General features: G+C 27.0%; 1 protein-coding gene across 1 annotated transcript in view; it reads right to left on the bottom strand.

The window, feature by feature from the left end:
* The window catches only part of LOC136082684 (fibulin-1-like), a 65,307-nt gene extending 58,650 nt beyond the window's left edge, over nucleotides 1–6,657 (bottom strand). Inside the window, exon 1 of the mRNA XM_065802102.1 lies at nucleotides 6,586–6,657. Within this exon, the coding sequence (XP_065658174.1) occupies nucleotides 6,586–6,603 (18 nt within the window). The 5' untranslated portion in view covers nucleotides 6,604–6,657. The remainder of the gene's footprint in view (nucleotides 1–6,585) is intronic.
* Nucleotides 6,658–14,230: the final 7,573 nt, after the last annotated feature.

The raw sequence follows: 14,230 nt of genomic DNA, 5'->3' as shown, positions 1-14,230 counted from the left end.
TGGGTTCTTTTATTTAACAAGAGTCCAAACAATAAAAAACTTACGAGATAAGTAACCTTAAAACTATTTAAAATCCACCGTTTTGTTGAAGTTAGAGTAGTGCTGTGCCTCGCTCACTGTCGATCAGTTTTTCCTTAATCAGTGGCCAAGGTACCTGGATGTTGTACTTTAACCTATAATAATATTTTTAAAATTATTTCACACTCCTTTATATATTTTAATACTGAACGATTTTTTATTAGTTTTATTATTGTCCCTACGTCCGTTTTTTGACACGGACATTTCTAGAAAAGTCCTTAGTGAGAAAATATCACTGAAAAGAAATTAGATCGTAGAAATAGATTTTTTTAAAATTATTTTCTTACATAGAAAACTTTTGTTTTAATATTTACTAACCCCTAACTCTTTATAATTAGAGACTTTTTAAAGAGAACTTTTTGTTTTTTACTTTGCATTTTGTAACTGTGTTGTGATGTTTGTTTAAATGTTATTTTTGTTATATCTGTTATCTTGCTGAGATACAGGACTTATAAATAGACAATTGTTAAATACACGATAATTTATTCTTTATACACTTATTCTTTGTGACATGTTTTTATTTTTCCTCTACGTTTCTTTATTTAACGTATTTTTTTGTATGTTTTTTTGCATCAAACGTGTTTATAATAAATTGCAATAAATAAATATTTATAAATATAAGTTAATATTAGGTAAAAAGTACAGTAAATTTTTATTTTCGAAAGCTAATTTTATTATTGGTTGTTGTTTTAAAGTTGTTGTTTTAATGTTGTTGATATTGTATTTTTTTTTATTCTTGCTTTTAAGTTCTGCGTAGTATTTGAGCAGCATATTAATTTTTTTTACAAATTCAGTGGTAGCATATTTAGTAAAAAATAGTGGTAGCCCATTAGATAGTAGTGGCATTTTGCTAAAACTTTACCTATAAATAGGCATTATTATAATTTATTTTTAAAGTAGCATAGTAGCATATTTTATATTCTTTCCGCAACACTTTTTCAACAAAAGCAAGATCCAAAATTTTGACCGATACACCAGAAAAGTAAGAAATTGAAACTATAAAGGCTGAAAAACATTATTCAAATAGGTTAATGAATAAAAAAAGACTTAATAATGCAAAAAGATAAAAAGAAAAATTTAATTTGAGATAGAAACTAGTAAAGATTCTAACAACTATTCAACGAGTGACACATCTGAAAGTGCTTCCGACAATAACATCGAAGATGAGAACCTACTTGTGGAACATGTCAATAAAGAAAATTACAACATTGGAGACTATGTTACATTTTTATTTGAAGGTTTTTATTTTTACGGAAAAGTAGAATTAATATTTGAGGAATGTGTATTGCTTAAATCAATGCAAAAATCACTTAAAAACTGGAAATACCATAAAAAAGACGATTTGAATCTGTACCCGATATGTGATGCTATAAAAAAAATTTAAACCCTGCTAGTATAACAAGAGCAAAGAAATTTATTATATTCCTAATATTATTAAATAATATAATAACATTTTTAAAATAATATTGTTAAATTTAAAAACTATTACATTATTTATAAGTTAACAAGAACAGAGAAATTTATTATATTCCAGAGATACCGAAGTACTTGGACTTCGCTAAATTCAAAAGGCTAAATAATATAGATTGACCTTAGTGACTTTGCTGATGATACTAAATTACTCATTATCAACGAATCTCTAAAAAAAATTAACGAATACATTAATCATTATCTTGCTAATTTAATTCAGTGGCTTCGCTTAAATAAGCTTTCCCTCAACTGTAACAAAACTGAACTGGTCATATTCAAATCTAAAAAAAAAAAATCAATAAAAATTTAAACTTTAGATTAAGTGGTCAGAAAATCATTCTTGTAAACTCAATCAAATATCTAGAAATTATAATTGATTACAACCTATCGTTTGTATACCAGCTCAAAGTCTTAGCCATAAAATTGAGCAGACTAAATGGAATGCTGGCTAAAGTTCGTCATTATGTCAATCTAAAAACATTATTAAATAAATATCATGCTATTTTTGGCTTGCATATACAATATGCTTGTCAATTATGGGGCAATCTTAACAGCAAGAGGTTTTAAGGATATCTCATCTTCAAAACAAAGCTTTAAAAATAATTCATTTTCACAATTACAAATCCAAGCCTAATGTGCTTTATCTTACTTCTAAGATCCTTAAGCTATGTGACCTTGTTCAATTCTTGAATATTCAATTTGTCTGGAACCATCAACACAAAAACCAACCTCTTACCTTCATTAATTTCATCTTAAAAAATGTAAATAACCGATACTATCTTCGATCAACTGAAAATCTAAATCATGCAGTCTTAAATCATCGTTGTGCTACTTATGGATACAAGTCCATAAAAAACCAAAGAATAAAATCTTGGAATAACCTTCCCTATGACCTAAAAGCTCTCCATTCAATCTATGTTTTTAAGAGTAACCTATTCCATTCCTTCCTAATCAAATACATTTTATAAATCCAAAGATATGTGTATCTATGTATAAGTGTTTGTGATTAGCACATGCGAATAAGTGTGAGTGTATATGTATACATGGATGTGTATGTGTCTATGTGTATGTTTGTATATATTTATATGTCTATATATATATATATATATATATATATATATATATATATATATATATATATATATATATATATATATATATATATATATATATATGTGTGTGTGTGCGTGTGTGACCTCAAACACTTTCAGGTCGACAGTTGGGTAGGCATTGCAGAATGAAAACCCTAATTCCGAGGGTTGAGATGTATATATGTATGCGTATATGTGTGTATGTGTATGTAATGTATATATATATAATACACTTGTATAACTTTATTAAATGTGTGTATATGTATTTATGCTTGTATATGTGTATGTATGTATGTGTTTATGTATGTGTGTATGTATATGCACGTGTGTGTATATACGTATATTTGTGTATAGTATATATGAATCTACATTCATGTGTGTATCCTATGGATGAATACAATTACTCTATACATAACTATTGAATACAGGGAGATATAAGTATATGTGTTTATATGTATTCGTGAACGTAAGTGTGTATGAATGTTTGTATGTGTGTATTTGTATGTGTCTATATATGTGTGTATGTAACATAATGTGTATAATGTAACACAATATGAGGGTAATGTATGTAACATAATGTGTGTATGTAACATAATGTGTGTATGAAAATAATTTTGTTTTCTTATATTTTTATAATTACTGTCGTGTAAGGTTTTTCTATAACTGACGTTATTAATATATTTCATTATTTATTTGAGTTTATAAATCACAGTATAGTATAAATCACATTAATAAAATATGATAATAATATAAATCATATTATTAAATTATGTATTTGTGTGACTAATACTAAATTACTATTAATAATATAATAATCCATTTTTTTAACCATAAAATATGAAAATTTACAATAATGTTTATAAACTCACATAAATAACGTCAGGTGTCACTCATATAGTTAAAAACTAGTGAATGGAGTGACACCTGAAAAAAAACAAAAAAAAAACAACAAATAAAACACAGAAAGAATTATAAATAAGAAAAAAAAAAAAAAATAGAAAGAAAGGAAAATAAAGCACTAATAAATAAAGATGATATTAATAATTGCAATAACAATATAATAAAAATAATAATATTAATAATAATGTGAATAAAAAAACAAATAGTAACTATATCATGATAACTATACTAAAAGTTATAACTAATGGTTAAAATAATTATAGTAAAGTTTATAACTACGACAGAAATTAATAAAATAAACATAACAATTGCAAAAATTAGGACAATAATCATAAAAACTATTACTACAATTGAATCACTAGCATTGAATCACTATCATTGAATCACTATCATTGAATCACTACCATTGAATCACTATCATTGAATCACTATCATTGAATCACTATCATTGAATCACTATCATTGAATCACTATCATTGAATCACTATCATTGAATCACTATCATTATAAATAATATTAATAAGATTTAAAAATCACAGATAAATTAACGATAATAGTAATATTAGTAGAGTTAAAAAAGATAGTATAATATTAAAAGTAATAATAGTTTTATAAATACAGTAATATAAAAAAAACAATAATAATAAAAGATAAAATTAATATTCATTAAATATATACTCAAATATAAATTTATTAATTTGGTTTCGATTGAGATGAAGAATGCTAGTAATAAAAGGGTATTTAGTAAAAATCTTTTTTTTTCATAAATGGTGTTATTTGGTTCCAGTGAGAAATACATTGATTTTTAATAGAGAGCTTGTCATATTTGATAGTGCTGAAAAAGGAAGTTAGCAAGTAAAAATTTTCAGTATTTCGAGTGTAAAATTTGTGTGTGTCACTTGTTTTAATAAAAAAATTATTGAACGAATTTGGTAGCTTATTTTGAAGAAAATCAATCACAAAGAGACAATTATAAAGCTTTACAAGATCTTGAAATTTTTGAATTTTTGATTCAGAAAACCTATTTTTGATATTAGATTGTAAGGGAGAAAATGTCATAATTCTTAAGGAAGTGCGTTGTAAACTGTTAATACGATGTAATAGAAAACTACTTTTTTGACCCCAAACAGTGCAACAATAACTTAGATGTGAGAAGAACAAAGAATAGTAAATTGATATTAAAACATTTTGGGGAACATAGTGTCGTATTAATGACAGCATACTATTTGCACGTGAGAGTTTTTTATTTAATTGAATTAGTTGATAATTCCATGATTGGTTTTTGTCAACAAATATCCCACTATTATTCTTTTTATGATTATTGTAACTATTTTTATTTTTGTCATTTTATTTTTATTAATAAGATTATACACTTATCATTGTATTGTTATTACTATTACTACAACCACTCTTATTATTATCATTATTAGTACTTTACTCCTTTAACTTTTAATGTTCGTTTTAGCTTTTATTTACAAGGTTTTTACTTAAGATTAGTATATGTACTATTTGTAAACTTCCGTGAATGTAACCACTATTACAGAATATATGAATTGATTCATTGTAGGCAACAGCAAAATTAAAATTTGTAAATTTTAAACTACAAAGTCTTAAAAAATATAAGAAAAAATTTTGTTTAGTTCAAAAAAGTATATTTTTATATAAAAAATTTTTTTTTTTAATATAAAATGTTTTAAGCGAACTAGGCTCTGTAAAAATTTTGCTAACCTACTCCTAAAAGTATTTTATTTAATAAACAAACTATATATCCTGAAAAACGGCAACTATGGAAAAAAAAACTGTCTGGAGTTAATCAGTTGTATCTAAAATCTTTACAATAGTTTTATTTTTTTAAATGACTATTTTCCTTGTCACGTAAAACGGAAGCAATGTTCCTAAAGTAACGTTTTTGTCCGAAAAACACATAAACTTAAATACCTCCTATGCACTTGCGCGAATCCAAAAATACTAAAGTGAAGGATGAAACGGTCAATTAGGAAGGTTTAACGTAATTTTTGGCGCTATCTGATAAATTTTTTTGTCAACTTACCCCTGCCGCCAACTAACCCCGGTCTTCCCGACTTTTAAATTTGTTTATCAATGACATTTATTTACACATCCATTGATCTAAAATAGTTTTTAGATAAGTGTCTAATGAATTTTTGAACATTTTAAAATAGTTTGCTCACTGCATTTTGTTGTTTCGCAGTTAATTTTTGGCACTATCTGATAAATACTTTTTGTCAACTTACCTCTGCCGCCAACTAAGCCCGGTCTTTCCGACTTTTAAATTTGTTAATTAATGACATTTATTTACACAACCTTGATCTAAAATAGTTTTTAGATGAGCGTCTAATGAATTTTTGAACATTTTAAAATAGTTTGCTCACTGCATTTGGTTGTTTCGCAGTTCAATTGATTTAAAACACGAACATAGCAGCAAATATAAACAAGCTGATCATTAGCCAATTAAGCAATATATTTTAAAAACTGTTTTTAAAAATTATTATAAAAAAATTGTTATAAAAAACCTAAAATTTTAAAAAATAAGCATTTTTTAAAAAAAATTCTATATATCTCCAGGTAAAATAATTTATTTTTATACATTTTTTGAAAGACAAAATTTGCTATGATCATTAAAAAACACAGCTATAAAGACGTGTTACAAGGTCTTATTTCATGTTCCTATGCACCGTGTATATTCAATGTCCTATCACTTTGGGATTTTCGCTAAAAAAAGTTTATTTTAACGCTAATAATGACTATTTCTGTAAATTTTTAATACAGTCAATAACTTATTACAGGCCTTATTAAATAGAAACGAACAAGGTTTTGTATTATCAGAGTATTAATCAAAATGTAAATTGCAAACTGAAAACTTTATCACCTTTGATAATCCTCCCAATCATAAACCAGCTACTTCGAGGCATATATACTTTAGTCAAATTAGAACTTTAAAAAACTTATGTTATACAATAACAGGTTGAATAACAAAATCTCAAGAACGAATAAAATAAAGAAATTTAAATTTAAAACAATTACTTACTCGAATATTGAGTAACATCTTCTTGTATTCTTGAAAAAGAATACAAGAAAACAATTCCTGCCGAAATATATACAATCTAAAATCAAATTTAAAAACTTTGTTTTAATGCCAAAAAAAATTTGTTGTAATATTCTAAACTGTTTTAAATATTGTCCTTCTAACAATTATAGCAAAAATCAAAAGCGACATGGTTGCTTTGCATAAATACTGAGCATTTTTATAAGTTTTTTCCATTATTGCTTATAGTCTTATTTGAGAATATTTTTTAACAAAATCATACAATTTATTTTAAAATCATTTCCTTGTTCTGTTAGAACCAATTAAAAAATAGAATTATTCGTAATCTTCATTAAAATTTTCTTTCTCCTTTGTTGACATAAAAATTTTTAAACAAATTGACTTTTTAACAGCGTTTGGCTATTATAGTTGCTGGAAAGTTGTGTGTTTTCTTTAAGTTAAATAGACACAGGCTGTTATGGGCTGCTTTTATGGAAGAAATAAAAGTAAAAACTATTGAGAATTAATGCAGAATAATTTTGTAACCTTTATTCATAAATATATATGCTAAATAAAGTAAAGAGCATACCTGCCAAAAAAGTCAGTATGATTGCTAATCAACGAGTGTTTTATATTTTGAAATTTTTAATTCACAAAACTTTAATATTACTTACGCAAATAGTGATAAACGGACTTTTAAATTAGAAATTGTTTTAGTTAATCTGCTGCTTTTTATAATACGTTTGATTAAAAACCTTTATTAAAACTAATGTTTACTCAATAATCGTTTAAGATTAAGCCTATATATTATATTAGTTAAACGTATAACTAAACTTTTTGTCAGTTAATCTTATAATCTGACACACCTTAAAACAACTATAGGCTATTTTGAGCAGCCGTAGCGCAGTGGTCAGCGTCCTTGTCTCAGAAGCTGATTCGTTTTACAACATAGGTAAGGAAGTGTGAACTTCCTATCAAATGAATTTCCACGGTGCTCTGTGATAAGACTGTAAATTCAAATTAATTCAAATTCAAATTAAATGTATTCTGAAATAGATTTTACATTTCATGGAATATTTACATATAGTACAAGTACTAATTTTAAGTAAACACCATAATAAGAAACTAAAACACCAAACTAAAAAACAAAAAACACAAAAAAACACAAAAAACACACACACACACACAAAAAAAAAAACAGCACAATACTTAAACGAAAAACTTTTGGAATAATAATTAAGTAAGAAGTTTGATAATTTAGGACATAATTTAAATTTCTTTTATACATCTATCTAGAATAAAGACTTTTATATACCTAAAGACTACTTGTGGCACCTAAAAAAAAAACTACAAAAATAAAATATTTCAAAAATTTCTTTAATAAATAATCAACACTTTAAGTAGTTTAATCCCTTAGTTTTGATCTTTTTGTTCTAGCTGTCTCAAGCAATAAATATAATTTTCGTAATGCAACAGCGTGTGTCCACAATTGTTCTTAATGTATCAACAACTATAAAGACCTGCGACAATTATATTAATAAATGTCATTATATTAAAATCACAAATGTCTATAAAACAAATCATAACTTTATTGTAAAAACTGCGTTTTACCTTGTAAATCAGACTAGTTTAAGCTCCTTCCTAAAACGCAAGAGTTTATAAACAACTATAAACTATAATTATCTCATTTTTGATAGAAATATTTTTTTAAGAATTTTAATAGCTGATAAACAGCTGCAACAAGTTTTAAGCATCTTACAGTCAACCTTTTTTACTAGTTTCTTATTTTATTATTTTGTCTCAAAATTCTCAAAATTCAATGTAATTCTCCAAATTCTCAAAATTCAAATGTCTCAAAATTCAATGTAAACAAATATAATTCAAATATTACCTAGTTTTTGTTGAGTTATGGACTTTATTAAAGTTTAAATCCATTTTTACTTATAACTTTCAGGATTCTTTTTTTCAAGCAGGATAATTTGTTAACAATATGCTTATGTTGAGCAATAAGTTTTCTAATGACTAAATATATATATATATATATATATATATATATATATATATATATATATATATATATATATATATATATATATATATATATATCAATGAATAATCTACTGACTAAAAAACATATCCCATGACTAAAATAAAACTGTAAAAATTAAACTAAATAGCATAGTAGAAAAATACTCATTCCTTACTTAACAAAAAATTTACTTAAAAAAAATGATATATTTTCGAATTTTCACCAAGTAATGTCAATGGTTTCGAGAAGGAATTAGTAAAACTAAGTAAACTTTGTGGTTTTTAATTTTAATATATATATATATATATATATATATATATATATATATATATATATATATATATATATATATATATTATATATATATATATATATATATATATATATATATTAGTATCATATTAGTATCAAATATGGTATACCCGATAATCGTTTTTTAAAAGTTTCTTTTAACTTATCCTGTGTTTTGTGCATATTATTTATTGAAGGTTTATTTGGAGTAAATATATCAATGATGCGGTATAATAGTTGTCTCCAAACTCTTGATTATTAGGAAGGAACTTAAACTAGTCTTTTATACAATTTAAAGGGCATTTACATTTACATTTAGGGATTGTCCACAAGTTACAAATTACAAAAATAACATCTTAAACAAATTTAATGAAACGAATTCTTTGTAAAGGCGAATTGCTCAGAATTTCACTTTATTATTTAACGTTAATTACTCTTAAGTAAAGTTTAATATTTTTTGTTATCCTTGAAATCCTTTTTATTATACTTTCAAATTTTATTTGGAAACTATTTTTGTTCATTGTTAGAATACATATCCTAATTAAAACGATATAATCAATGCAGTATAAACAATACGATCTAATTCAGTAATATCATTTAATCTAAGTATATATTTTGAATCTTAATTCATATATATAACAAATACGTCTTCAATGCAAAATTACGATATTATATTGTAAACATATTTGCGTCATCATGAAATGTTAAGTCGTATCAATAATGTAAAGATTATTTTTTTATAAGCACAAAAAGATTTTTCGCAAAAGATTTATAGTATAGCTGTACTCCAAACCAGATTAAGCCTATAGAAAACACCAAACCTAATATTTTTATCAAGCTTCTTATCCGCATAATCAGAAATAGTTCTAAACTTCGATCTCTCCGCGTCTTAATTTCATTTTTTAAAACCTGACTATTCGCTAATAATTTTCAAAAGGCATTTTGCAGGAGCTGCAGATTTTGTAGATACCATTCAATTTAATTGTTTCCTGGCCATTTAATAAAGTGCATTTGGTTTGCAAGTGCTTTTTTGTTTGCAAAGTTTGCGGCACATTAAAAAAATTGGATAAATTGATTAGTCATTCACTTTTGAAAGCAGCTTTCGTTAAAAACTACAACCTCTTCAAAGTAATATATGGTGGGGCTGCAAATTTTTGCATATTATTACTATTGTTTGTTGAAACTATACTCATTGTCAACATTTTTTAGACATGGCTTATAATTTTATAGTATATTTTAATATAATAGTAAAGACATTAGATGATAACTTATGATCTTATTAATCTAAACAAAAATTTAAATACAAAAAAATTTATAATTAAACTTAAAACTTTCATTATACACATAATAATGTAATATAAACGCACGAAAAACGTTAACAAGATTTTGTTTTGTATATCTATTCGGTGTTTATTTTAATACGATATAAAAGATAAAACAAAGCGATGTTGTATTTCTTTATACCTTATTTAAAAAAACAATAACAATAAGATAAGTATTATAAAAAAATAATTTCAATAGAATATGCTCAGTAGATCGTTAATAAAATTAATTGGGCTGGAACGGAATAGGGCTGACCCGGTAAACAAGGGTGACTAAAAAAATAATAGCATAAAAAAAAGAATTTATTTTTATTAGAGTATTAATTTAAACTTGAATAACACATTTTTTATTTTTGCTTAATTGGTTGTTTTAAATTGGGAATGTTTTGGATTGGATAAAAGAATTAGCGCGCATTAACGAAAAATTTATTTTTATTAAAGATTCTTAATTAAGAAACGGTTTGTTTGATATAGCACAGGAAAACGTTTTGAGATCTTACTTTCGATATATTTAATATGGAATTTTCAAGATCCTTTTTCATCTCAGCGCACTTATTATGATATTGATTATAAGATTGGGAAATTTAAGGGGAATATTATCGGCATTACTTGGTTAGTAGGATATTCTTCGTTAAATATTTTACAAAGAACTGTAATATTTTTGTGAAAATTGTTTTGGATTGTTTTCTGTTGAAAAATAAATGACGTTATAAGTCCTACTTTGTGGGCACTTTCTTCCAGGTTATTTTTCAGAAAGTTTAAATACGCATTTCGATCCATATTTCCATCAATGAAAATACAAGTTTTCCACACCTGAAGCACTTATACACAGCACTTATAAACACTAAAACACTTCTTCAACGATGCTTCACCGTTGGACACAAGTTCTTTTTTAAATGCTTTATTAGGTTTTCTCCGTACTTAAACTCTTCTATCTGATGAAAACTCATCAAATTTTGACTCACCGGTTAAATGTACCGATTACCAGAATGTTTGCGGTTTATTACTATGAAGCTTTGCAAAGTGTAGTTGTTTGGGCTTTGTTGATTTACTGATTCAGAGTTTTTTCAATAGTACTTTAGCGTTGTATATTTTTTAAGATTATTTTAACAGTTTCACGATCCATTTTTAAATTGTAATCATTTTGCGGCATTCCAACGAGTTTTGGAGCACTTATCTTAAGATTCTGGATAATTGTTCTCAAAATAGTTTGTCGATGCAATACCTGAACTTTCTTTACGTGGCTTATCAGGAGTTTTTTTAGTGGTTTGGTATTTCCTGATTATGGACTGCACAGTTGCACGTGATTCTTTTACTATTTCTCCGATATTTCGCTGCGATTTTCCCTCCTTCCAAAGTCTAACAATAAGCGATCTAATTCCCTTTGCAACTCTCGTTTATATATACATATATTTATATTGAAAGAATAATATCAACTTTGTTACGGTGGATTGTGATAATAAGATTCTTTTAGAAGAATTTTTTTTTTTAGGTAATCTTGATTTTTTATAAAAGCTTTACTTTATTTAAAAAAAAAAAGCTTGGCATAGTGACATTGAAACTATATTTTAATGTTTATCTTATTGTTAATCTTATTGTTATGGTTAATCCAGACAACACGAATTATTTACCTTCTCTACTCGACTTATGTCTTGTTTCTGATCTTTATGTTTTGTTTCGGCTCAGTTTCTCCACATTTACCCTGAAATGCTTCTGATCACAGTTTGATCTCTCTAAAACTATCATCTCATTCTTCTTCATCATCTGAATCCCTTATCATTGTACCTCTTACAACTATTTTAAAGTTGACTGGGACTCTTTGCGTGATTTTCTTCGTGATCGCCCTTGGGTAGAAATCTTTCACCTTCCTGTTGACAAATGTGCTTCTTATTTAACTACGCGGATTCAGGCTGGGATGCAATATTTGAATCCCTCTCGACGATTCCAGGTCAATCCTCACTCTTCTCCATGGTTTTCCTCACATTGTGGTGCTGCAATTGCCAATCGAAACAAGTACTTCTACATCTATCAGCAAAACAATTCTCCAAAAAACAGACGTCTCTTTATTACTGCAAGAAATCATTGTAAAAAAGGTTTTGTCTAACGCCAAAAGTAGCTATTCTCAGGTCATGAAATATCGTATTTCATCTCAAAAATTAGGCTCTCGTGACTTCTGGATATTCCTTAATAGTGTCAATTTTAAGGGAAAATCTTTTATTCTACCTCTCTTGTATGATTCAGACTTTTCCAACTTACATAAATACAAAGCTGAAATGTTTACTAAGAACTTTTCATCAATGTTGTTTCTTGATTTCACTAGTTGCGTTCTACCTAATATAGTTGTCAAACATTTTTATCCATTGCTTCACATTCGTATCATTCCAGCTTCTGTATCAAAAGTGATTTCCTGCTTAGATTCTTCTAGAGCTTGTGGTCTGGAAAACACGCCTGTTACAGTCTTGAAGAAGTTTTCTTCGGAGCTGTCATCTTTACTTTCTAAACTATTTGACAAATGCTTATCAGAGTCTTTCTTTCCAGCCTGCTGGAACGCGGCATCTATTATCCCTATTTTCAAAAATTCTGGAGAGCAATCCCATTCGCCTAACTACCATCCCATTAGTCTTCTTCCTATCATAAGCAAAGCTTTTAATTCTTTAATTACCAAACACATAATCTCTTATCTTGAATCTAATAACTTACTTTCTGATCATCAATATGGATTTCGATCTTCTTGTTCTACAGCTGATTTGCTAACAGGAATAACCGATAGTTTTTATCATGCATTAGATAAAGGTGGAGAGGTTAAGGCCATCGCTCTTGACATTTCTAAAGCTATTGATAAAGCTTGGCATGCTGGTCTTCTCCATATACTTTCTTCTTAAGGTGTATCTGGTAACATCCTTAAGATTATAAAATCCTTCCTTTCCAATTTAAGTATAAAAGTTGTCCTCGATGGACAGCACTCTTGATCTTATTCTGTATTTTCAGGGGCTCCTCAAGGTTCAGTCTTTGGCCCTATTCTCTTTTTAATATACATTAACAATCATCCAGATATTCTCACATCTAAGGTGGCATTGTTCGCTGATGATACTACCATTTATTCTTGTTATGATAAGAAGCCAACACTCTCTAATTGCTTGGAGGGGGTATTTGAGCTTGAAAAGGATCTCACTTCTGCTACAGCATGGGGCACACAGTGGCTGGTGAAATTAAATTCATATAAAATTTTTTTCAGCCAATCGTTATCGCAATAATTTAGATCTTCCTATATTTATGAATGGTAACGTACTCGATGAGTAATCTATCCTTCATCATCTAGGATTACCTCTTACTTTCGATCTTTCTATAAAACCTTTAAACCCATTGCAAAATTAGCATCTGCTAAGGTTGCATCTCTTTATCGAGCTTGAAACTTAACACTTCCTTACTCCGGATTCTATTCTCTATCTCTATAAATCTCAAATCCGGCCTTGAAAGGAATACTGTTGCAAAAACGCATGATAAACATAGTTGGACCTGCTTTTTCAGCCAACCTCCAACCATTATCACATCGTCGTAATGTTGCTTCTTCTTCTCTTTTCTACAAATACTATTATGGGCACTGCTCTAAAGAGCTAGCGTCTCTTGTGCTATCTGCTAAAATTCATTTTCGTGTTTCTTGTCATTTAATTAAGTCTCATTCTTTTTCTGTGAGTGTTCCTAATTGCTTTAAAAACTCTTATTTGTCAAGTTTATTTCCTCGAACATCAGTCCTTTGGATTTCGATTCCTTCATCTTGCTTTGCTGATTCATATAATTTGTGGCTCGGTGATTAGACTAAATTTATCGTTCTTTTTGCCCCGGTCATGTAATTATTTTTTATAAGTTACGACTGCAAATTTTTATTATTATTATTATTATTATTTTGTTTAGGTTCTGACAATAAAGTTTCTTTTTTAAAACTTAAACTATTGTCGGATCCTTTAAGTTTTTGATATTGTAAAAATAAACGTTTAAATTTAAAAAT

Source organism: Hydra vulgaris, chromosome 07, assembly GCF_038396675.1.
Source record: "Hydra vulgaris chromosome 07, alternate assembly HydraT2T_AEP".
In the NCBI taxonomy this organism is placed as follows: Eukaryota; Metazoa; Cnidaria; class Hydrozoa; order Anthoathecata; family Hydridae; genus Hydra; species Hydra vulgaris.
Note: the sequence above shows the minus strand (reverse complement) of the source record. Positions and strands in the feature narration are given on the sequence as shown.